This window comes from Mustela nigripes, chromosome 4 (genome assembly GCF_022355385.1).
Source record: "Mustela nigripes isolate SB6536 chromosome 4, MUSNIG.SB6536, whole genome shotgun sequence".
Classification (NCBI taxonomy): Eukaryota; Metazoa; Chordata; class Mammalia; order Carnivora; family Mustelidae; genus Mustela; species Mustela nigripes.
In genome coordinates, this window is record NC_081560.1 from 115,361,905 (window position 1) to 115,386,153 (window position 24,249).

Here is a 24,249-nt window from a genome sequence, read left to right on the forward strand (position 1 = left end):
CATCAAAGAACTCCCTACAAAAGCTTGTTAACTAGAACTCAAGAGTGCTTCCCCACTGCCCTCCACCCTGACAAAACCATGGAAGAAATAGTTTTGATCACTGATCTTCAGAGGACTCAAATATCTATTTTGTACAATGGCAAAACTGAAAGATTAAGATAAAAATATTTTTAAATACTGAAAAGTCAGGTATTTGACTCCATGTGGGCATTTTACTGTCACTGCTTAAATGGTTTAACTGGCTGCTTAAATTATACTACCACTCAACTGACAAAGGATACAGTTTTTTAAATGGATTCACAAGTAATGTTTAGTTAGTGACCACAGTGTGCTAGGCATTGTGCTAGATATATTCTCTCATCATTTCATCTCAGGTTTGCAATAATTCTATGAAACGGGTTACACAAATCCCATCTTGCAGTTCAGTAAACAAATGAGCAGTTAAGTAACTTGACGAAGGTCCTGGCTAGGACTAGCTACTGGCTAGTTAAGGGTTTGAGTCTAGTAAATTTCAAAAAACATTCATTAAGTGTCATCTATACACTAGGCACCTTGTGAGGTCCTGGGCACATAAGGAGTGATAGACACAAGCCTGAACCTGAAGTTTATGGTCTAATGGAAAAGACAGGCAATGAACAGGTCATTTCAATATCATATGGTCTGAGTCCAGTATGCTCTAGTTTCTACACTTCCTAAAGCTCACATCAGTAATCAATAAGATCTTTAGCTAACAATCACTGACTACATGGACCCTATGTTAGTTAAAATTGTGAACTCCTACTTGTTTTTATCAATTTTAGAACCCAAGGAAAACCATCTTCAGGCTATATGGCCTTGGGAAAATCTGTTCACCTTTCTGAGCCTTAGTTTCATCATTCAGATATGGCAATTAACAATCTCCAGAGCTAACTACTTTATAGGGTTGTTGGGACAATAAAATTGGTTTGAGCAAGTACAATTGCGTTGAGATATGCAACACACAATAGGAATCAAAGTGACATTTCAATGACATGAAGTCATAGGTTCAAAAAACCTAGGTTTCTAAAACACAGACTTCCAGTGGGTTGTGGATGTAGTAACTAATCAATCCACATACGCCGTGCACTCGACTTGACACCAGTGCATAAAATGTACTCTTCATTCTTTCAGATCCAAGACAGCAAAAACGACCACTATGCGAGATAAATTAGGTATGTCCCATGGATAACAGAATTAAAGGACCTGTCAGCTACGGAGGAAGACATTCTTTTGCTTTCAAATGGGATTTGCAGATTATTTCTCTTATAACCTCTTACTGCCTTTCAGTTCCCATTCCTCCAACCAGAATCCTTACCGTTCTTCACCCATTCCATCCACCGACACCCTGATAGATCTCCCTGCCTTCGGCCTGCGGGATTCATCGTACACGGCACTGCCCACAGTACTGGTAGGCAATCTAATTGCAACACTCTCCCACGAAACAGATGGGTTCCTCTAACAGTAATTATGAAAAACAGACTCTCAAAAATTTCCTCACTCTATCATTAAACATAATAATCTCAGAGCTCCCAACTTCCATGAAGGAAATCATGCTGCTCCCCGCTATCTTTGCAAGACTCAGGGTCTACTTAGCATGCTAGCTGAGGAATGAGTCAATCACACACTTGAATGTCACTGGTCGGAACAGTGGATGCTAGGAACATGGAATACTACGGACATGTTACTTACATAATGACTGTCCGTGTCCTCAAAAAGAAAGCACGGAATTCCTCCGCATGGCACAAAAGGCTTTCACAGTGTCCCACGAACTATCTTTCTCTTCTAGTCTGTTCATTTCTCTCCAGCCATATTAGGCCAGTGACGTTCCTTGTCATACCTTGTACCTTAAGCCCTGCGTGTGCGGCTCCCTTCCACTGAAATGTCTTCCTTTGCCTTCCTTATTTACCAGGTAAACACCTACTTCAGGCCATCTGTTACCTCTACCGAGATCCTTACCGCGTGAGCCTGGCAGCTAAGTTCTTCAACTCAGTCCACTCATACACACAAAATTATTTGTTTCCAAGACTGTCTACACAACGCTGAGCCCATAAAGCACTCAGATGCCTAGGACAGTGTCTAGCACATAACAGCACTCAAATTTCGATCAGTGCTTTACTGTTTAAAAACTGGGCAGGGATGTTAGGAAAATCTCTTTAGTGCCACGAACTAACATCACAGGCTTTTCTTGAAAAGAAACTTGACCTAGAGGAAGGGTAGAGCAGTGTAGTCAGAACTCAGAGGGTAAGCTGAACTAGTGTCAGACTCTGCAAATCTGGGGTGAGAGACAGCCAATAAATAATTAAAGTACTAAGTAACTACTAACTAAAAATTAGGATAGCCAATATTGAGAGATTGTGTTGATTATTGTTTTGATTAATAATGAATAAATGAATAATTAATTCTTTTGCTGCAACTTCATACAAACTTGATGAGGTCACTATAAACATGCCTAGTAAGAACCTCAATTCAGCACATTATCAGATACAGATGGAAATTTAGAAAGGTTAATTGGTAGTTAATGCTTTGTACACAATTTTTAAAAATCAAACAATTTCTGCGGAATGAGATCCGCTTCAAGAGTTCATCTTGCTGATGAAGTCTAGGACCACCACAAAAAGATCAAAAAATAAAATAAGATCTCTCCTACTACATTCCAAGAAGTTTGAAAGAAGAAAAATTGCACTTTCAAGCTCATAATGACTTTGTAATGAGGATTAATGGTTCTGAGAAAAAAAAAATCCAAGGATGGAATGAAATATTAAATATTCATATAGGTTTTTGGTTTTGAACTTCCTTATATGTTAAAGGAAAACACACAGGGCTAAAAAGTATACAGAGAGGACAACACTGAGCACATCACAAGTCTACTAAACACACCTGCCATGGAAAACTGGTTTTCGGTTTTGTTTTTGTTTTTGTTTTATTAAACAAGTGGGAGGTCAGGCTTTGTAGAAATGGGAGAAATTTAGGAAGAAGGGATATTAATACTCGCAAACATACATGATGGTAACAGCCGTGGAAAAAGGAGTGTTCAATCATTAGACTGAAATCCTCACGTACAAACCTTAGAAAGGCACGTATTCCCCAAGGGTATCTCAATACAAAATTAGGAGTATCACGTTTAACCATACAAAGTTCCAAAGTGACTTTACAACTTCAACATTAAGTGCAAAAATTGGCAGTAGATTAGTGTCTTTGAAGGGAGGAATGAGCAATAAGTAAAAAAGCAAAAAATACCACCTAACCAATATGGTAAGTACAAAATAAGCCCCCGGGAGGTAAAAGGTGGAGGAAGGGACTGTCTCATGAAACTGGTAACCGTGGGAGGCTGAAGGTCTGCAGTTCAGTCTTTACCCTGCCATTTCACTGTGTGAGACTGGACAAGCCTTGTACACTTCCCACCATTCAGCGTCTTTATCTATAAAACGGGGACAAGATCTCACTGGTGGTTGTAGGTATCAAAAAGGTACATGTAAATTAAATATTTTCCAAGGCTATGCAATTTATGGTTATTTTCTCATCATCAGGAAGAGATCTGGCCTAATAGAGACAGCTGGTTAGGTTGGAGAAAAGTTAGAGTGTCCGATTATTTTTCTCCATGCTGAGTTTATAGTGTTTGGGCCTCAAACAGATTGAGATTTTTTTCAACCTTCTCTATGGATTCCGGGAGGAATGATCGATTTTCCTTCCCCTATGAGGGTATAAACTTTTCTTAACTTCTGTAGACCTTAAACAAAAGAATGGACATGTCACAGAAATTTTTTTAAAATGTGCCAAAAGGCAGAGTTGCTCTAAGTGTTCTCAATTTGGAAAGTAGTATATTATTCGTAGAACGACTGAATTACCATTGTTTTCTCAATCGGCCTCTTGATAAAAGCAAGACTGAGTGTTCAGAGAGCACGATTTGATCTTGCTGATGTACTAGGTACTTTTCAGAAATCTCACCCCTTGTTTATTACCATAGGATATCACGTCTTTTAGAAACTACTATCTGTGTTACTACATTAGTTTGCAACTGTTTCTACTGCTCTTCGAATTCAGTCCCAAGGATGAAAAAGTTTTTATGTTAAGAAGGTCTTTAACGTGTGATGTTTTCAAGGGAATAGAGTAAAAACTGCAGATCTCTCAATATTTGGAAAGCAACTGGCAGAGCCTCCTGGCCAAGAGGAGACTCAGCCAGTCACAGCCCCCCACCACCCTGATAACCACTGATTTTCCCATGCACCCACTGGTACAGCCATAAAGCCACAGTATGTCCAAGACAGAAACGCCACAGGGAGACTACACATCTATGATTCATTCCTTTAGACAACGATTGCAAACATTGGGTCCACCAGAATTTTCTTCAAAATGAAAGACATGGAACAAAACAAATCCAAAAAATGTAACTGAAATGCTTCTTGCCCCTCCATGTCTAATATGTTAATAACTGCACATCCTCATGGAAAGAAAAAAATAAGGAAAGCTTGATGTATGGGTTTTAAAATAAAAGGATGCATAATGATGGAAATGAAATAATCTATTCGTTAAACAATCTATAAAAGGAAAAAATGCACAAAAAATTGTCACTGTCAAGACTATACACAAAGCTAAAGACAAATGAAGGAGCAAATAAAGAAAAGGCAGATCATTTGTAATAATTACCACGCTCATGTGTGATGACTGAGGAAGGGAAGAAAGTACATTTATAGTTGAAAGAAAAGGAAATGGGGAAAAAAAAGAAGTTGAAATGTTGGTTTTTGTTTTGCTGTTTGTAAGGAAGTAAAATAGAAAAAGTGTTAATCGGTTTGGGCAATTTTGTGTGTTGAAAAGAATAAACCAATCAAATCAATTTCATATTGAGAGATGTGACTAATTCTCACGTCAGAATGGTCATTCTCACCAAGTGATTTCTGATTTAGGACTCAGGAATGTTAATTCCAATCCGTATCTGGCTGACAAAGGACAGGAGACCCGGTAAGCTAAGCCTGCGGGGGGCCACTGTTTCCGCGTGGGAGCCGATATGAACAATGATGAAGAATGATTAATGGGACTGCCTCTGGAACATTAAGTAATAACTGTAGGGAAAAATGAAATTGATTTCTAATTCCAAGACAGGGAAGCCAGACTTTGGAGAGAGAATTCATTCATTTTCAGGCACTTTACAGCTAAAGGAAAATGCCCAGGGCTTCCTGGAGACCCCAGAGGCAGGCAGGTAATGGGCTCTGAGATTTGTAAGGACTCAAGAGTTCTCAAGATGGGGCCCTCAGGCTGGGTGTTATATAATTGTTGACACAACCCTTAATAATGAAGACATTTGGCTGGATAGTCATTTCGGAAAATTTAAGTAAGTTTAGAGGGCTGCTGGCAATTTTTCTTAAAGTTAACTAACACAATTAGGTAGCGGTAGGACTGATAGTTGATGATTGAATCTATACATTCATATGTCAAGCAGAAAACAAAGTGGCATTAGTAGTAGCAGCATTACAATACACATAAATGAAAATTTTTAAAGAATAGTAAGAAACATGCAGCTAATTCTTTTACCTATTATAAGAATAAAAATATACAGAAATAATTAGAGAGATTAGTTAATTTGAAAATATTTCAGGAAGGTAAGCAGACTGCAAAAGGTGGGTGGGAGAAAATTTATTTTTTGAAACAAGATTAGTTTTATTGAAGATCCAATGTTCCAAAACTAATACATTGATAAGATGACCACTCCAAACAAGACCAAGCAAATGAAAACAGATAAACACACAGGGCCTCACTGAAACTAAATCAACTGAAAAAAGTCAAACACAAAAGAATAAAAGCAAATCAAGACAAAAAAAAATACTGAAGATTATTTTTCTTAATAAATACTGAAACGCAAGTGCAGCAATAGTTATTTCTGCTTTAAATGTGTTAAATTTTCTAGTTTAAACACACATCTGTTAGAGAAAAACTCTAAGATTATGTGAGCCATTCTACTGGTGCACATGTAAATTAAGTGATCGATTATTTAAACATTAAAAACGACTCTTAATTTTTTTCATCAAATTTGGACTTGCAAAGACATATGGATGTATGAGATATCTGTGCTAAAAGGGAGGAGACCGTCAGAATAATGGTTAATGGAAGGGTCTCTCAAACTACCCCTATTTTAAGAAGACAGAAGAATGAATCTGAGAGTTTCAATTTGCCACATTAGCCACAAGAAGTCAAACATTCTCTAATGTGGTTCACCCATCTGCTTTATAATTTTACAGATAATTCTCTAATAAGGGATCTTGATCTACTACCCAACTAGGGGAAAGGTGACGTACAGTAGGTCTGGAACAAAAAGGAGTTAATGGCTAACAGGGAAGGTTGAGTTTTGGGTGACCTGAGTGAGTGTGTAATTATGAACTTTTAAATGAATCACAGAAGCATTTGGGCCATTTAAAAATAACCTTGTATCTCTCTGTACTCAAAAGGTAATTGGTAATTGACTCATTTCAGGAAAGGGGGGGCAGGTGATCCTTTTAATTTAAGTGATCAATACCTGATCCTTCTTCGGTCACCATTCCAAGTCCTTCAGCTTTGTTTTGTCTCTCAAATGCATTTAGGTCGAGGACACTACAATAACAGGGAGAAAGACACTGAGAGGACTAATAGAAAACCTTGTATCTTCAGGAGAGCAAGTGTCTACAAATCACCTATCATGAAACGCAAACCAAATATTAACATACAGTGAAGACATGCCCCAATTAAATGTCTACCAATCATACTTTCCTAGTGGCAGCCCAGTTTCTCCCCAGGGTCTGCACTGAAATGATCCGTGTGAAAGGCAAACATAAGGCATTAATGGGGTTTGAACTTCGGGTGTACATTACAAAGTTAACAGGCACACTGAAATATAATTATAATAATCATGTTTTTCCAGCTAGAATAGCTTATTACATTAAGTATCTGTCAGATTCCTTTGTCAAATGCTGTCTGAATGATTTTAAATACTGTAAAAAATAGAAAATGATTATCATAAATTAGTCGGTTAGGGATCATTTATTTAGGGAAAATGAGAAATGGTCTACAAGCTCCCAAATAAAACTTATCAGAATCTTCCTTTTCCTCTTTTAACATTCATAGCCTGCTCATTTTCAAGTATGCAGAATACACATTAATTCCCTAAGGTCCCTATTTAATCACAGGATAGACTATTATAAGACATCATTAACACTGAGTAAGTTAATAATTAAGACATTACTAACAGCTAACAATAAGAAAATATGACATCCTCTATTGTCCCACTTTAGTGTATACTTAATCATCAAAAAATATTCTCTGTATCATTAGTGTCAGCAAAGTAAAACAAAAACTTTGAAAGATACAACCCACCGAGTAGAACCAAAACAAGGGAGGTGTGTGCTTACCTACAGGACTGCATCAGGCCAGCCAGACTCTGAAAGAAGCCCACATCCTTTTTCTCCTTGAGGTAGTCAAGCATTTTCTACAGTAAATATAGAAACCACAGGGCCACTGAACACAAATCTTATTCTATGTTAAATAAGAAACAACAAAAACATGCTCTCTATGCTGGAATAAAGATGTAAAACACTCAGTGCATACAAATATGACCACAACTTTAACAAGAAATAGAGACGAGTGTGTCAAGGCACAATGGCTGTAGATTTCAATGTCAATAAAAGGGTTGGCTTGGAATAAGGAGCATAAACATCATGAGCACCATGATTGTCCAGGGAAAAATAACACTCGTAACTCTCTTCTAGTCACTCTTTAAGTATGTGAAGATTCAGATTTTTAGTTCAAGCTTACTAGGAAGAAGGCCCACCCAGATGCTAGTCCTAGATTTCCACACAAAAGTGAGGTCCTTAAACCCGGGTAATGTTGGCAACCATATGCTAATGTCATAGACAGAAATGTAGTTTCCATCATCATGGTCTCTAAACCTAAGGAATGGTAGTAATCGTTTTGACAATTACATTTTTCTTCTCTGTTGTCAGAATGATGTCCAGATTCTGTGGTTAAAATTTTGATTAAACACAAAAGTAAAAAATGCAAAAGCAGAGCATAGCTCTACCTTCTTAGCTTGTTATTACATATTACAGTGAAACAGCTGCCTTGAATGTGGATGACAATGTGTCGGAAGTTTCAAACGAGAAGCACATACAAGATGATAAAATGACAGAAGGCACACCAAAGGTTTGAAGAAAAGAAAGATACTGCTTTTCTCCAAATCTTGAATGGAGGTGAATAATTCCTGTTATCAGTGCTGTCTAAAGTAGGGCTGAGCTAAAATGGTCAGCATTTTGGTAGTAATTTGGTTTCTAGAAATTTGAGTGAAAGGTAATATAAGGTACTAAATATGTAGAAGTTGTATATGTATGCACACACAAATAGTACACACACACATACACACGTAATGTACATATACACATGCAACATATAAACACATATATACACATACACATATATACACATCTCACATGTATACACACATACACACAAATATGTACATACCACAATATACACAAACACCTGGCCATTTTGAGGGGAGTGTGGTAAGTTCCTGGTCTAATAAAACATGAATCACTTACTAATCACGGGAAGTTTAAAATAAGGAATATGGCTCAGAGTTAAAGGGAGTTAGTAGGATATGTATCTGAAGGTTTACAGAAAAAAGAAAAGCCTGTATAGACAAGTTCCTGTATTACATGATCTCTCATGGCTCCATTTAGCTCCAAGGATTTCTGAATCTATCTGCTACCTAATTCAGGACTTTTGAAGTAAAACATAAAGGGAAATTATTTTGTGCTAAATATTATAGAGAGTAGGTGGGCTTTCTTCAGTTTTCCTTTAATTTGAGTCATGTAGTCATTTGCTATGGAAAGCAAAAAAAGACATCTGTAAATTGGGTGGGAAAAAAAGACATCATTATCTTCGCTTAGTTCTAATGGAAACTTAGCATTCCTTTTGACTACTAATAGAAGCAACAAACACAGACTCTGATATTGTCACCAGTAGAAATTTCAGAGATCTTCATATCACATCACAGTCATTGTTGAAGTGACTTAAAAATACTTAGGCTAATCATTTCTTCTCAATAATTAGACCAAGCACTAGATCTTTCATTTAACAAGTTCATAAAGGAACACAAATTACTTTTTCAAAAAACCTGTTCATAATATATGAATAACAACATTTGACTAGGTGTGGTTTCTTTTGTAAACCTGTGCAATTTCCCTTTGCAATTTAAAAACATGACACCAAGAGGAGTCCAGATGCTTCACTAAACCATCAGAGGCATTAAAAAGCAAAAGTCAGGCACCCTGGCTTAGATTAGACGTATGTACCCCTCCAGTCTACAAATGTCACAATTTTATTTACAGAAAAAGAGGCACGCAATTTAAGAAAAATGTAAAGAGGAGTTTTTCAGCTATTCTCGGTTGCTAACTTAACCTAGTCCAAATCTTCACCAACCCAAAGGCAAGCTTCAAAAATTCTGTATTTCTTAGAATCAAAGATCTTCTAGGAACATACTCAGGGCTTTGTCCACTGTCGTGTTTCTGGGGCTCACAGCAACCTGAAGTCAAATATCCCAAGGTTTTCATTAGACTTCCTTTCCTTCCCTCAGGGTAGCCCTTTCCCAGCCTCGCCAAAACTTACCAAGACGCAACAGTTATTAACTGCATGTTCATAAACTCTTCTTTCTCATACAGAAGGCAATACAGAAAAATATGAGAGAGATGTTGCCAAACTAGGCTCCTGAGCTAAGAACATTCACTTTTCTCCACTATTAAAGCAAACCAGGGCGCCTGGGTGGCTCAGTGGGTTAAGCCGCCGCCTTGGGCTCAGGTCATGGTCCCAGGGTCCTGGGATCGAGTCCCGCATCGAGCTCTCTGCTCAGGGGGAGCCTGCTTCCCTCTCTCTCTCTGCCTGCCTCTCTGTCTACTTGTGAGCTCTCTTTGTCAAATAAATAAATAAAATCTTTAAAAAAAAAAATAAAAATAAAGCAAACCATTTTACACTTAGTCACATGAAATGCAAATTTCACAGGATGACACATCTGATAGGACTTCAGATTCCTCAAGAGTGTTTGTGCCCCATATGGCAGCATGCGACCTAGATGTTTGAGTCCTGGGGCGAGATGGCCACCACATAAAGGCTTTTTTTTTTTTTTTTTTTTACACAGAAAATGAAAAATTTTCCAACTGATAGTTCTTCCAGGAGGGCTGAAACAGGGACTAAAACAAAGTGATGGCAATATGGTCCATCTGTGCAAAGACTACATTACGGGGACGGCTTAAAGACATTACCTGCTGCACTGTGGAGTTGCCCCCATTTAAGATAGCAATTCCAAGTTTCAAAGTCGCAGCTACCATTGGTCCTGTATCCCCTGAAAAATATAAAAAATAGCATTCCTTTTATCATTTCACCTGTACATTAACTACCTCTGTTTCAAAAGGCACACTTTTAGAATGATCACTCCCCTGCAAATCTGCATAATGATGGAAGACAGACTGATTTACCAAAAAACATTTCAAGAGTAATAATGCATATTTTGCCAATATTCTTACTAAATTCTGTGTAATGTATCTAGGAATTGAAACTATATGAGAACATTAAGGAAAAAAAAAAAGAAGAAGAAGAAGAGGGGTGCCTGGGTGGCTCAGTTGGTTAAAAATCCAACTTTTGATTTCAGCTCAGATCATGATCTCAGGGTTGTGAGATGGGACTCGATGCCTGGTACAAGGGTCTGCTTCAGATTCTTTCTCTCCTTTTCCCTCTGCCCCTCCCTCTCGCTTGTGAGCATACTATCTAATAAAATCTTCTAAAAAAAAAAAAAAAGCAACAATTGATTCTGCAGTCAAATGCTCTGCCCCTGAGCTATACCCCCTCAAACACTGATTCTGAAATACTGACATCTAAAGCTATAAAGATTCAAAACGAATCATGTATATTAAAATAATACTTGAATAAGAGCTACAAAGATTTCAAGAAAATCTCTCTCCCTCTCCACTCAATATTACATTTAAATAACTTTTATCATTTTTCTTTCAGCACCTTTATCTTACAATGTTTATAGTATTGCTTTATTAGGATGACTGGTCACAATTTTAAGTCATTCAAATAATAATGACAAAATTTTAAGTCTATTTATTTATGTATTTATTTTAGTAATTTCTACACCCAACATGGGGCTCGAACTCATGATCCTGAGATCAAGAGTTGCATGCTCTTCTGACTGAGCTAGAAAGGTATCCCAATAATGACAAAAATTTTAAATCTAACAAGTTACATTATATATCATTGAATATATTTTATTTTTACATTATTCATCTCTACTTACCTCAGAATATAGAAAAAATAGAAATAGAAACAATAATAGAGATAAAAATATCTTAGAAATCTGGGAGAGGGGTTCTTAATAAGAGAATGTGTAACTGTCATTTCTCTGCCCCACTGCAAATTATAGGAAAAATATTTCACAAAGAAGATACTGCTAATGTAAGAAAAATGATCTTGGCTGGCACTGAAAAATACAATAGTATTTTAGTTGTTTAAAAGGGATCACTTAAAAAGTCTAAACTTTTACATCAAGGGTCTGAAAATTACGGACTACAGGGTCAAGTCCAGCCTGTCATACATTTTTGTAAATAAAGTTTTATTGGAACTCAGCCACACAGTTTGTTTACATACTGTCTGTAGCGGCTCCCCTGCTACCATGGCAACGTTGAAGGGTTGTGACAGAGACCCATGGCCAGCAAAGCCAAACACATTTACTATCTGGCCTCTCACAGAAAACATTCATCCATCCCTGATTTACATGGTTTGTCAGGCTTGGGTCAAGCTATAATTTCCAAACCTAAAAGAACAGAAATAAATCTTTGACTCTGAAGGGGGGAAAAAAAATGTTGGACTGGGCTAACGAGAGCCTGCATTTCCGAAGTCACCTGACCTCGTGATGAACAAGAAATTCAGGGACTAACTAAATCAGCAGAATTTAAATCAGGGCGTTCCCAGGGAAGAAAGAAGTCTGAGGAGAGCATCAAGCCTCACCTTTGCTGGCACTGATGGTCTGTAGCACCATCTCAGCTGCCCCGCGGTCGTGGAGCCTGGCTTGTTGGTAGAGTAGCTTTTGCTTTTCCATTTCTTTTTCCTGAACACAAATCCCAACCGTTTATGTTGTGGCTGTCATTAAGCACGGCAGCTTTCTATAAACCATATTTTTAGTCATCTCTTCATGTATGGGCTCTATGACAACATTATGGACCATTTCAACACCAACAATGTTATTCAACAGATGTTAACAATATTCAACTCTTGGTTTTTGCCCTTTATATTTTTCTTGATATGCTTTTGGTACTGGCTTATCAGGATGGATTTTCTCAATTGTAATTGTTTGATAAGTCCAAAGCCTGTATCACAGTTTCGAAGTACTGTATTTCGTCATTGAAACTTGCACTTTCTGAATTATACGTTTGTGCATGAGTTTGTTACGTTTCAATCATCTCCCATGCCATGGCCATAACTTGATACTGCTCAGCAAATGGCTCGAGTTGCAAGGTATCACTAAATGACAGGAAAACATTCACAGAGACGTGTTGGAGTTTAAGCAAAATTGAAAGCTGATATGAATCAAAAGGTAGGCTTCAACGAAGTAGTGGACTCATGACACAGATCTGCCCAGTCACCCCCCAAGAATAAAAGAAGCAATGTGCCTTTATATTTTGTATTCTCGGGTGGTAACAAACGATACTGCATGGGGCTGCCCGTGCAAATGGCTGGGGTTTGTTCTTTTCCACTTAAACTACCACTGAAAACATAAAGAAGAAAATAAAAATAAAATATAAAGGCACAGCAAATTCAAGACTGGTAGGATCATTCACTTGAGCTATCCAGTTCACTGGAGAATTGAGACGGAACTAAGCAGTACAAGTTGCAAAATGAAAGTTGCATAGAGCCCTAGGACAGCGAGTCCATCAAATGGCGTGGTAGAGAAGCTTAGTCAATGGGACATGAAACAGTCAATTAGTATCATGTCCATAAACACAACGGCCAAAACATATATGACCTAAGAGCAGGAAGAGCGGCAGCAGAAGGAGCCAGAGGGACAGCTTTGCTGCCATAAACTTTCCATCCAAAGTACGGAAAATAGACACAGGAAGATGGAAGAGGTTTAAAAAATGAAGGCTTGCTAGTTACAGAATATGAAAAAGAAAGTAAACTAAAAGGGGGAGGGGGAAGAAATGGGCTCAAACAAATGAAAAAAGAAACCTTCAAATCAAAAGCAACCAACACAGACATTTATGCTGTTACCAGAGAGTTCTCGCCGAGGCTGGCAAATTTGTTTCTTAAATCTTTGATAATATCGTGCTGCGAAAACAAAATTGATCAGGGTTTTTTTTCACACTATAGTTAGAGTTCCTGTGGTTAAAGTTTTATTTTTTTTTCTTAAATTATGTGATAGGTCTAAATGGAAGCAGAGAAAAGAAAAAAAAAAGGCAGCTTTGCTTTGTTGTAGCCATGCTAACATCTAAAAGGTTTGCCTTCATGTTTAAACCTCTTCCTGCAGCGTCAAGAACAAAACGAAAACAAAACCACACGGACACACAAAACCATACTGTCATTACAACACAGTTTCAGAAAAACTGAAAGAAGACCCTTTCGCCTGCTCTTCAGGTGTGCTTTCGAACTGGTCAGCAACATTTGATCCCTCCTTTTAGACCCAACAATCTTTCACTTTCCTCCCGTGGCCAGAGCTACAAACGAACTCGGCACTTCCACTTCGTAACCAAATTCCTCTCGTGGAAAACGTTTTCAGGAAGACAGAGATTAAAAAAAAAAAAAAAACAAAAACTATTGGCTAAGGAACCACCCTCTCATTTTCATCAACTGAAAAGGCAAGGGAGTTGGAAAGATTGATTCTTCTTTTGACCCAATAGAACATATGAAGATAGTCCTCGGGAAACCCAGAGAAGAAGACAGATAGCAGCATGCCATATACTCGTGAGGCAAAAAACAAACAGACCACAAGCCCTTTGCCATTTGTGCTTCAAAAGTAGGTGGGCCAGCTCAGAGATCTGCTAGAACAACTTGCACAGAACATTCTAGACCCCACTATCCTTTTTGGTAACTGAAATCATGCCTGATGGGTGAATGTCAGGAAGATTGAAAGACAGGGTGTCAAATTGCCTCCTTTAAAAAATAAACTCCCTGGGCAAAGATCACCCTCATTTTTCTCACACAGCATCTGAATTTCAATAATAATAAATACTTCAGGGAAGATGATGGGATTTGTCTGAAAAAAAATATTGAGCTAAAAAAGATAACTGATCTAGAAGCAGGAAACCCATACTTCATAAAGAGGGATCAGGTCGACCTCTTGGTTGAATTTCTTCTTTGTCATACTGAGTTGGAAGCTTTCTCCTCAGAAGATATTTAATATTATTTCTTTCTGGTATTTTGTCCTTGGAGAAGTGCTTCTGGGCATGCAATTCAATCTCGCTATTGGAGATTTTATCACATTGTAATAAAATAAAACCTTGAAAGCTAAACCAGAAAGTTTACAGACAATAAAACGATAAATTATGTGGAAAGAAAGAAAATTCTTTAATTTCCAATTTACTGCAGATTAGCTTTTCTAAGAAAACTGAAGAGAGATATTTTTAAAGTATTTTACCTGGGGAAATAGCACTTTGGAAGGACCTTTTTAAAGCATTTTAAAGCAGGGTTTCTGCCCCATCCCAGATTCTACCTAAAGTGCCAAAGGGTCTTAAATAAACATTATACCTCTACTTGAAGTTCAGTCTTTCAATGACTCTAAGGTTACAAAAAAGGTTGGGGTGGGGGAAGGAGCTCCACAATTTCAATTTTCTCTTAGGCAAAAAGTTCTGATCACCAAGAACAACCAGGGAAGATCAGCTGTTTTCCTTATAACACTGTTACAAGTCTTTTCGAGGTCAGTGGTGGTAATAAATCAGACCTAGGATCAAATTCCAGACATTGAATAGGGGGTATACACATCATGACTGCTTTTAGTATGAGTGAAGTTAGTAATCAAATTGCTAATATTCTTTCATTTTTTTCCCCAGGGTGCCTCATGTTTAGCATTGGATGGGGGAGGGGCGGCAAGGCAGTAGAAGACCTGAAGAAAAAAAAAAATCAGTTCTTCAACAATTTGTTTTGTATGAGGAAAAATACTGAAATTAAAAAATATATATATATACAATTGCCCATCCTTGGTGGAGAAAATAGTTTATCCCTACAATGGAGATGAATGATATTTTAAACAAGAGCAGCTTTTTTGACAGCAAAACTTGTACCCTGTTTCTGTTGGACCCTCCTCAGTGACGTGGGCGTTTGGGGCAGCTGGTGCCTCACAGCTCACTCTGTGCCCAACACTGCATGAGCCCAGTGGGCTTGCTGCTTTCCCTTGAGTTTCCAAGCCTTCAGCAACTGCTGAAAAGGTTTTCATAATGTTTTTCTCTTCTGCTGCGTGTGGAAGCTACCTGTAAGTGAACAGAAATCTCCAGCAACCGGACTCGTTTTAAAATACTTTCCATAATTTCTTAGTAAGTCGATCTTAAATATCCTTCTGATTTGGCATCTTAAATGTAGTCATTACCTACAAGGTAATGTTGAGTCTCGACATTGTAAGAAAGAAAATGGAAATGTAGGAGATTTGATTGGATAGCTAGGAGGACAAAAGCGAATGGCAGTGAAATGGTACTAATAATTTGGTCAGACTAAGGGAAAACAAAAATATAGATAAGAGACATATTGTCCATTTCAATTAATTTTGTTTGGTATTCTAGTTTCTGATACTGTAGATTGGTCACAGTCATAAAGAACGGACCAGGAGTGCTAGGAAAACTTTTAAGATTATAACTTTGTTTAAAAATAGATGGTCCCTCAAATTCATAAATTTTTTTGAAGATTAAATGAATGTATACAGAGTTTTCTACAAGTAAGTCACCATGAGGACAGTGTCTTCAGAGGTTTTGTTTGCTTGTTTTAACCACAAGTATATATCCAGTAAAGTTCCTTGCACAAAACTGGTGTCCAAGAAAACTTGATGAATGAATAACAGAACTAAATAATGTGATATCATGTAGTACGTACAATGAATCTGAAATTACAAATGTTATCTTTTCATTTGAAGAGCTACTTTAGCTACAAAGCTACTAAAGTGAGAAACATCTAGTTTGTTTTTGGTACATGGTCAGAGTCAAGAATTATACACATGTGAACAATAGTTCTCAAATTGTTCACTTTTAAAGCTCAATTAGTTTACTCTCTGTATCTTGATTACCCATTGTCTTTGTTGCTGAATACTGAATAGTATAATCTCCCAGACTTCTATTTTTCAATAGGATAGGCATAGTTTCTAGTTCTTGTTCTTTAACAACAACAACAACAACAACAACAACAACAACAACCCACAAAAAAACAAGAAAGAAAGAAAGGGAGAGAGAGAAGAAGGGAGGGAGGGAAGAAAGGAAATACATTTTTACCCAAAGCAAACTTTGGTTCAGTCCTGAAGTTTAACTAATAGACAATCGGAGAGGACAAAAATTCCAATGCAGAAAAGTGCAGTTCAGTTAATGTGCTGGAGGCTCTGAAGTTTGGATGTACTGTGTAGTGTGACTTTGGCTTACTTATTCATCATTTATACTTCCACGCTTGTTAACATACTGTTTCCCTTGGATTCACCATATTTAGACTAATTAGCACTATGCTGAAACAATAAAACCTAGCTGCGTTCAAATGATTTTCTATTTCAGGGTTCTGTTGACTAAATTTATACTCTATCACGAAAAGCTTCGCAAACAAGCTATAAAGTAGGAGAGGGAAAATGAGCAACTATCAAATCAGAAGGTATCAAATTAGCAAAGTTACACCAAGTTATCATCGGAAGGAATGGGGTTTATTCTGAGCACAAAGGTGATTTAGAACAGCTTTCATTTACCTATTTGTTTGTTTAAGGCTTAAAAACACTGAACACTGCCTTGAATACAGAAAGAAAATGCTACTAGCATAGCCCGACAGAAGAATAAGAACAATAAGTTTGATGACCTCTACTAATATGAAGGTATGAAGGTATAGTTGGATCAGGAAGGTGCCAAAATGTTGGAATAATTTATGGAAAAAAAAGAAGTTAGAATAAATTTTACCATAGAGCGGATCATGACAAGTCATTATGTGGATTTTGAGTTTCAGTGTTTAAAATTTTACGTTTTCACACACGATTACTGGTCCTACCGCAGAGCGACCCTCAAGAAACAGCTGCGTGAGCTCTTTAAGTACTCCATACAGTCTCCAATTCCCGCCAATTTCCGGCTCGGCTCAGAGAGGGAGTTTTCTGGAGACTGTCTTATGGGAACATAGTGTTTTCATTCTTCTAGATTCCTGGTACTTATCCTCTGCTCAGCCATCCTCAGATGTCACCTGGATATCTGGACTTTATCAAGAAATTCTCAATTATTACCTCTACTGAACTACAACAGGCTATAGGACACGTTGTTCTCCTCACAGAGATCCTCAGGAATTTCTGTATCTTCCAAACAAGAAGACTGTGTTTATTTCACTGACAGAGCAAACTGAAATTTGTGTGACTTGATGCTCACTCCTAGAAAGCTTGGGATCGGTAGTGCTGACAAATCCCCACTAATTAGCAAGAGTCTAAGGCACTGGTTTCATTCTTGGAAGGCTCCAGTTGGTGTCCCCAAACCCCCCTCATCCCTCAACATTTTTCCTTCTATATCTTACTGTATCATGTATAGTTGTGTAATACTTTAAACACCAAACTATGAAAAGGTAGAGATACATATGTATGTACAGAAGCTAGGCTAATGTCTACAAAGCATTTTTATTGTGACTCTACTAGTGTAAATAAAATGATGTTTATTTCCCTTTTCACTCTTCCACAAAAGATTGGAAGAAAAAAATACCCAAAATGTCCATGCTACTATTAATATTTATGCATTTAGGAGCATTAAGAAATTGCCCTGAAAAATAAAAAGAACTTACTCGTGAACAGCGAATTAGACACTTGTAAAGGCGAGCATGACCCCTAAGAACATCCAGGTCAAAGCTTTTAGTTCAAAGAAGAAAAAAACCAAGGCACAGAATAATTTAAATGTGACCCACTCAAGGCCACCTAGTCAGCACCCGAATGAAAGCCCAGGTCTCTTGCCCTGTGTAGTTCTGTGTTCACTCTCTCGTGAAAGTTTTCCTAAGGGATTTGTTGGCTTGATTTTAGTAGGAAGGTAAAATTGATTAAAAGTAATAATAATAGTAAATACCTAGAGAGCTTGTTATAGACAGCCAATGCTCTGAGTGTATTATACATATTAACTAATCTAATCTTCACCATATGAAATATATACTATAATTATTAGCTCCATTTATAAATAGGAAAATTGAGGCTTGAGGTCGCACAGGTAGGTGGTGGAGCTGGGATTCAAACATAGGTGGTTCGTTCAAACATCTATGCTCTGAATGATTCTGCTGTATCCCATCTGATATACATATAATGCAGTCAAGCATTATGGGACGAATTATTGTCAACTGAGATTATTTTATTTTTTTAAAGATTTTATTTATTTATTTGACAGAGATCACAAGTAGGCAGAGAGGCAGGCAAAAAGGGGTGGGGGAAGCAGGATCCCCACTGAGCAGAGAGCCTGATGTGGGGCTTGATCCAAGGACCCTGAGATCACGACCTGAGCTGAAGGCAGAGGCTTAACCCACTGAGTCACCCAGGCGCCCGAGATTATTTTTTAAATAATAGTATACAATGTTCTACTCTCATGTGCCTGAGAAATGCATAACTAGATGTTCAAGTGTACGTTCTATACAGTTTGCTATTTATGTGCATGCAGCCAATATGCAGGAATTACCATACATGATCTAGGGGACTGTGCTTTCTGGGAATTTTCCTCATGCCAAGACCAGGACTCCATCACACCCGACATGCCCTTTCTCTCCAACACTTGGCAACTTGCCTTTCTCAGAGTAGGGTTATAAAAGTTGGCTCCTATCATCTCTACCACCCACTTAGGAGGCCCCACATGCAGAGACTGCAGTACCTGAACTCTGGGTAGGCTGGACCCAAGCTGCCTTTGGTTTCCCCAGGAGGTGCACGGAAAATCTGCTTAACAACAGGAACTAAGTCCCTCTGACCAGAGAAAGAAAGGAGGTGGGACAGAACCAGTGCTCATCCTTCTTCCCTAGGAGGCGCTGTTCCCGGATGCATACATGTGGTTTTTCTAGGGCCGTCTGACAGGATGTTGAACAGGCAGGGTCAGCTCAAGAACGCACCACCTTGTATTTGCTCTCCCTCCTAACCTGCTCTCTTTTTCCCCGTCACTCTTACTCTTCCGGGATTGTATCAGCACCTAAACCCCAATAAAGTGTTAGCACAGAATCTCTTTGCTCTATTTTCTAAGGAACCTGGGCTAAGACATGAGGGTATTACTTGAGGCTGATAATTTCAGTATATAAGAATGCAGTTAGCAGCTTTCGGCAAGAGGTATGAGAACAGTGGTCATCAAAATTCCTTCTCCCTCCCCCTCTACCATTCAACAGTAGCATAACAACTCAGCACTTTCCACCCAATTTTGGATACCACAGTGTTTCTGTAAGAGAAACTAAGTAACTATTAAGTGTACCTGATAAAAGGAATCATTGCTTCAATGTTCTATATTCAAAGCTGTATCTTTTATTTATTTTTATATAAACTGGTTGTCTTTGGTAAGATTCAGGGAGCCCTTCTCCTTTAAATTGCTTTGCTCCCATAAACAGAACTAAATAAACGCATTCAAAGATCAAATTACACAGCTGGTGGAGACAGTACATCTTACAGCAAATTCGTTGCCGCAGCATTGCGGAGGAATGGAGTTCTGTTCAAAACTGGACCACTGGAAGGGCCAGACAAAGGTGGTTTTGTCATTGGCTAGAGCTATATAACCTCAGACCTTAACGCACTGGGGCCCAAATCGATTCTTCCATATTTGGTGATGCATATTTTGGAATACGAGCTGGTATTGGTCTGAATACTTTAGCAGGTATGATGTCATTTCACTTATGCCTGAGGCCCATCTGGGACAGAATATAAATTGGTTTCCTAAGTCTTTTATTACAGAATGTCAACACTGCCATAGGCATATTTAGTATTTAAGACACAAGTTATTCTCTTTAATCAACAGTACAGAATAACAAGACCTCAGGGACGCAGCAGAGAACTCCTCTGTGAATTAGAAATTGGGCATTTGCCAAAGGATGATGCAACTTGCCTAATATTTGAGAAAGATGGTCTAGAAGGCAAGTCAGTACCCCATTCCTCTGGTTTATTTAAGCTCCACTGTTATTAATTTAGGTTTTTATTAAGAAATAAATCTATATTATAGTACCATCATAGTCCACAGAAATGCTTCCATAGAATTAGCATTTAATGCCACACACTCACTTGGGAATGTTTGTGCGTATTTTGCAAAAATCATAGTTTAAAAATGTGGTTTGTTCTGGTACCAAATCTCTTTGTGAATTTAAGTGAGAAAAACCCACGCTGCTCAGAAAAGTGAAGTTTTTTGACTTGCAACATTACCAATTTGTTGTTCTTATTCTTTGCTTTGGCTTATAAAAATTCAAAGCTGAACAATGCACTCAACTGTAGTACAATGAACATTTTGAGTCACTGCTAAGATATTTCTTCCCTTTCAGTTACTCCTAGCCTCTTTATAAGATTTAACAGTCCTTTTTGTAGTTTTAGTATTGATGTAGTCCCAAATCTAAAAAAGTTATATATACGTAACTAAATAAGCAATAAGGTTTTTAAATAAATAGTTGTAGAGAACATTTACATATATTATTGATGAAGCAGGGAATTAAATTATCACATTAAATCTCTTTGCAAGTTTTAGCAGAATCCCATCAGTAAAACATAGATAGAAAAGAGCTAGCAAATACTCAGCATTTTAGTCCCCACATCCTGTGTTTCATGTTCCTTAAGCTTTATTTCTTCCCTCAAGGATCTTATAATGCCCCTTTTTAAAAAATGCCCCTTTTTAAAAATGCCCCTTTAATTGTCACTAAATACTTACAGATAAAGAATTTAAGCAGAAAGTACAGCAACTATTAATAATCAGTCAGTTATGGGAATAAAATTCAATTATCACATGCTTTATGTTATCCCGAAATTTCTTTAACATAATTTAAGAATTCTTGAAACTGTCAGATAGCCTCTCAGATCTATTTTACCTTAGATGAAAAATTCCACTATGAGACTATCTCTAAATGATACTAAACAACCAGACACTTCAACTAAAATGTCTGGTATGTTACTCAATTTATAGAGAAAGTAATAATCCAGTTGTCTGGTCAAATTTTCGGCGGCTTTGTTGGTATCACAGAGTCAACCTCAGACAAGAGTATCTTCATAGGCGAGCACCTGCACATCTCAGTTTCTCAACTTGGTTTCAATTTCCATTGCTTACTCACAGATCAAATAGTTTGTGGAAAGTAGCATGCTACACAAATTAGGCATACATAGTAAGTCATAGTCCCAAATCACATGGCAATTCAGTAAAATATCTGGTTAAGAAGTACAAATTCCCCTCTCTCGTCTACGGTGTTATGCCTGCAAGTAGCAATCATAAGAAACTTCAAAATCCTGTTTCATGGGGGATGGTTATACTTGCTGGTTTCTAGTCTCCTTCTTGAGATTAATTGCCAGGCTTCACACTACTGTGTGAATGTCTTGCCCACCATTCTGAACCTGGGACATGCAGCCTGTTTTCTCAGGTCAGGCTCCATATCCTCACCTGATTTCTTGACTTCACTCTGACATGAATCCTAGATGCTAAAAGCTGATTCCATTAGCCATTCCTAGACTTCTTTCTGAATTGGGAACTTCTCTAATGTCACCAAATTTGACCCTATTTACCAAACTGGATTTGCTTTTTAGATTCCCCTGAAACTACATTCCTCTCTCTGAGGAAGATGGCTTTCTTAACCAGCAATGCCTTCTGATTCTGACCTTCCTTATCTACCCTTACCCCACAGATATCAATACATGCTTGGGGCACAAATTTTGGTGCCAGGACATCAAATCTTTGGCTACTGTCAGGAGGTCCCTTCATATTTTTAACCTTCCATAATCCAAATTCTATTTGAGATAATTAGTGATAAAGGCATAAATATCAACTTAGTATCACATTCATTATTACCTATGATTTAAGCCCAGAAAATATTATTGTCATGTCTATTATATGCCATTAACTATTATACCCATCTACTAGAGCTATAAGCTGATAGCTGTATGAATTCAAATTTTTAAATTTGTAAGAATAATATATTCCTCCAAAATATAAGACTAAGTTAAAATATTATCATTTGTTTCTTCTAAATAGATTCTTCATGACATTCTAAATTCAGTTTAACAGCACTTTTTTTTTTTTTTTTTTAAACTAAAGCCATGATGGATATTTTTCTCCCCTGGGATGTTCTGGTCAATTTTCCTATGAATTAGTCTCTTGAAAATAAAATGTAAGCTTAACAGGGTTCCTATCAAAGAAAAAAAAATTTTTGATGCTCAAAAAAATGTTTTTTTCTTTTAGCAAATATTCCAAGCACTTCACTATTCAAAATATATTAAGAGATAGAAATAATCATCAAGTTCTTCTGTAATGAAATGCTGACATCAACAACAACATTGTGGAATATCATCTCTAATTACTAAATGGAGATATTACTAACACAAAGGGAAAACAGACTTCTTCCCAATCTCACTAGTGATGCCATTTATAGGTCTTTTTTCGAGTAACAAGACTTGTATTTTATAAGCATCAAGAGGGGATGAGGCCAGAATGCGGTCCTGAAAGGTCCCAAGCTAAGAGTTAGTCAGCTAAAGGGCTGGCCCCTTTTTACCTGAGCACAGCATGCGGCCCAGAGTTCACATGTAGGATGAAATTTCAAATTATGAGTTATTTAAACTCCAAGAAGAATAAACCTGTGTCAAGGAAGGGGTACTGAAGAGACCAATTGCATGGGAGCTACAAACTCGTAGAAAGATTGCAAGACCTTTTATTACAAAAGAATCCAAGATGTTGGGTCTAACAAAGGTAAATGTCACAAGAAACCAAAACTCAGACCCGGACAAATACAGACATATATATAGTTTTACCTTGCTGCGTTGGGATCCTGTGGCCTTAAGGAAGGATGAGGACAAGAAGCAAAATAGCAATAAACAATTGCTCGGAAGACAACTGGTAGACCATAAATGGTGTGCACTTCAGAAAACACAGTATTACTTGCTGCTCAGAGCTCATTCTAATTTACCTCAGTTTCTTATCAATAAAGACGGACTTGAGAACAGGACACACATACATTAGAAAAGATTATAGTGTGTCACATAGGAAATTAATCTTACGGCTTTTTTTTCCTCAGCAATAAGCATGGGTTGTTCTCAGACTAGCTTTTACACTTTCTACGCATTGATTTCAATGCTGCAGAGATGCCACATCAAATTGGTCCTGGAAGGGGCCCTACTCTCTGTCCCCCCTCAACCTGTACCTTTCAGTGGGACCACTGTCATTAAGGACTGACTGCTAGTTACTAATAGATTTCCAGACCTCTAGCTCAAAATCCAGATATACATAATAGAAAAAAAAAGTATCTATTTCTTTCCACTTCTTTTTGAAAATTCTTAAAAAAGAAAAAAAAAGAAAAAAAAAGAAATGGAGAAAGGTGGCAGTTAGCAACAACTCTTTTCTTCATAGAAAGCAAAAGTAAAATCTAAACAAATGGGGTCAAATAATAGTTCCTTTCCTTCTGGCTAATTAGCATAGAGCAGTCTTTCTAATTTTCTGGATATTTAGGAGCTGAGAACATCTGTAACAATCGTACAATAGAACACAGTCCTAGAAATATATGCACTCCTACCTCATGCAAGCAAATTGGCATAGTGTATCGCCGTCTGTACATATGTACAGGGAATGAGTGACGTATTTGGGTTGAATTCAAAAGAGGCCAGATCTCTAAGACTTTTTCAATTCTGAAGAAAAACAGCCAACCAAGGGTTTAATTAAAACCTCAATGTCATGTTGCTGTTCAGTAAGTATTTTCCTTATATGTCCACTAGAAATTTCAGATCACGACATTCACTGAGATGAGAACAGTCTGAAGCACTCTCATCTCTGAGAGTTCTCAGGGACACTCATTCTGCACATATGGGTTTTATTTGATTATTTCATTAGTCTACGTTCC

General features: G+C 37.5%; 1 protein-coding gene across 7 annotated transcripts in view; it reads right to left on the reverse strand.

Annotated features, from left to right (window-relative positions):
- Positions 1–24,249, reverse strand: part of RYR2 (ryanodine receptor 2) — a 739,709-nt gene that overhangs the window by 68,114 nt on the left and 647,346 nt on the right. For 2 of the 7 annotated variants that reach the window (XM_059397363.1, XM_059397361.1), the window contains exons 76-81: positions 23,168–23,191; positions 13,300–13,356; positions 12,040–12,139; positions 10,296–10,375; positions 7,392–7,468; positions 6,524–6,597 (exon numbers count right to left, since the gene is read on the reverse strand). In XM_059397363.1, coding sequence (XP_059253346.1) covers positions 6,524–6,597; positions 7,392–7,468; positions 10,296–10,375; positions 12,040–12,139; positions 13,300–13,356; positions 23,168–23,191 — 412 coding nt within the window. Of the gene's footprint in view, positions 1–4,662; positions 4,681–6,523; positions 6,598–7,391; positions 7,469–10,295; positions 10,376–12,039; positions 12,140–13,299; positions 13,357–23,167; positions 23,192–24,249 lie in introns of all 7 variants that reach the window. The other 5 variants (XM_059397367.1, XM_059397364.1, XM_059397362.1 and 2 more) reach the window with 4 other exon arrangements.